Genomic DNA, 1,218 nt, shown 5'->3' on the forward strand with positions numbered 1-1,218 from the left:
CTTTTTAAATTTTTAGTTAAAATTTGTTTCTTAAAAAAAAGTTTTTTGCATATTAAAGCTTAATGCATTGAGTCGACTACTGTAATAAGAATTAAAAAGTAAACTAAAATTCATACAATTACATTCATTGCATTCAAATACTAAACATGTTTTAGAAGTTATCAGTTTAAGTGTATACTTACGACAGATAGTGTATCATAAATGATATGGAAATGATTAATGAATATAGGTAAATGCAATGTATGCTATAATGATAAGGCTCTGTGAATGGAGCGCGAGTGAAGGAGATTAGCATAAAAGGAAAATTTACTAAAATATTAACAATGCCTGCTCGTTTTATTCTATTATTTAAAAAAATGAAAATTGAAAATCAGAGGAAAAGAAAATATGAAAGAAATGATGCAGCCTTGATTACCAGTGCAATTGCACTGATGTGTTTCCAGGTGTGACTCATTAACATGCTGCAACAATGTAACTTCTATTAAGATTTCAGTTTCTTCTATTAATATTTGAACCACCATTGAATAGTACAATGTAATGTACATTAAATAGTACCATTAATTTGAGTAATCAAAAAATACCTATTACAAGAAAAGTAGCTAGATGCAAAGTTTCTACTATATCCAAAGCATAAAGCTTCTTTTTAGTTAATTGCTTGAAAAATTAGCAGGACATTTAAAATCCCGAAAAGATAATGTGTATACATTTTAACCCCTGTTAATTACTTTACCAGGAAGAGTATTATAAAATTGATTAGAGATTCCAATTAAATAAGTAACAGTGCACAAAAGGTACATATTTTTAACAGCTTTTCCTAATATTTAAAAAAAAAACCTGTTGAGCAGAAAAATAGTACATAAAAAATTAATAGGCCAGGAAATACCAAACATATTGTGCAAGTAAATGCTTTAATTAAAATCTAAATGTAATAATTCAATCCTATTCCTTTAAAATAGTAAACTTTTGCACAATATAGTTTGGTAAAGAAATTAAAAAACGATCAGGTAGCAATTTATGGTATAAAGTGTAGGTGTGATGGAGTGTAACTAACTTGTATGCACGTAGAACCGACCTTTCCGTTTGGCCGGCCGCAAAACATGCAAAGCACTAATCCAATCAGGATTAACACGTGAGCTTAGGGTAAATAAAACCTCCAAACTGAAAGGGTCCATCACTAAAACCTCAGGATAGTACCTGAAATTATAAAATAAATATTCT

The 1,218-nt window shown here is 28.9% G+C and overlaps 1 protein-coding gene across 1 annotated transcript in view; it reads right to left on the bottom strand.

Annotated features, from left to right (window-relative positions):
- LOC108570305 (WD repeat-containing protein 7) overlaps positions 1 to 1,218 on the bottom strand; it is a 13,724-nt gene that overhangs the window by 11,104 nt on the left and 1,402 nt on the right. The window contains exon 4 of the mRNA XM_017932143.1: positions 1,052 to 1,194. Coding sequence (XP_017787632.1) covers positions 1,052 to 1,194 — 143 coding nt within the window. The remainder of the gene's footprint in view (positions 1 to 1,051; positions 1,195 to 1,218) is intronic.

Source organism: Habropoda laboriosa, unplaced genomic scaffold (genome assembly GCF_001263275.1).
Source record: "Habropoda laboriosa isolate 0110345459 unplaced genomic scaffold, ASM126327v1 scaffold68, whole genome shotgun sequence".
Taxonomy (NCBI): Eukaryota; Metazoa; Arthropoda; class Insecta; order Hymenoptera; family Apidae; genus Habropoda; species Habropoda laboriosa.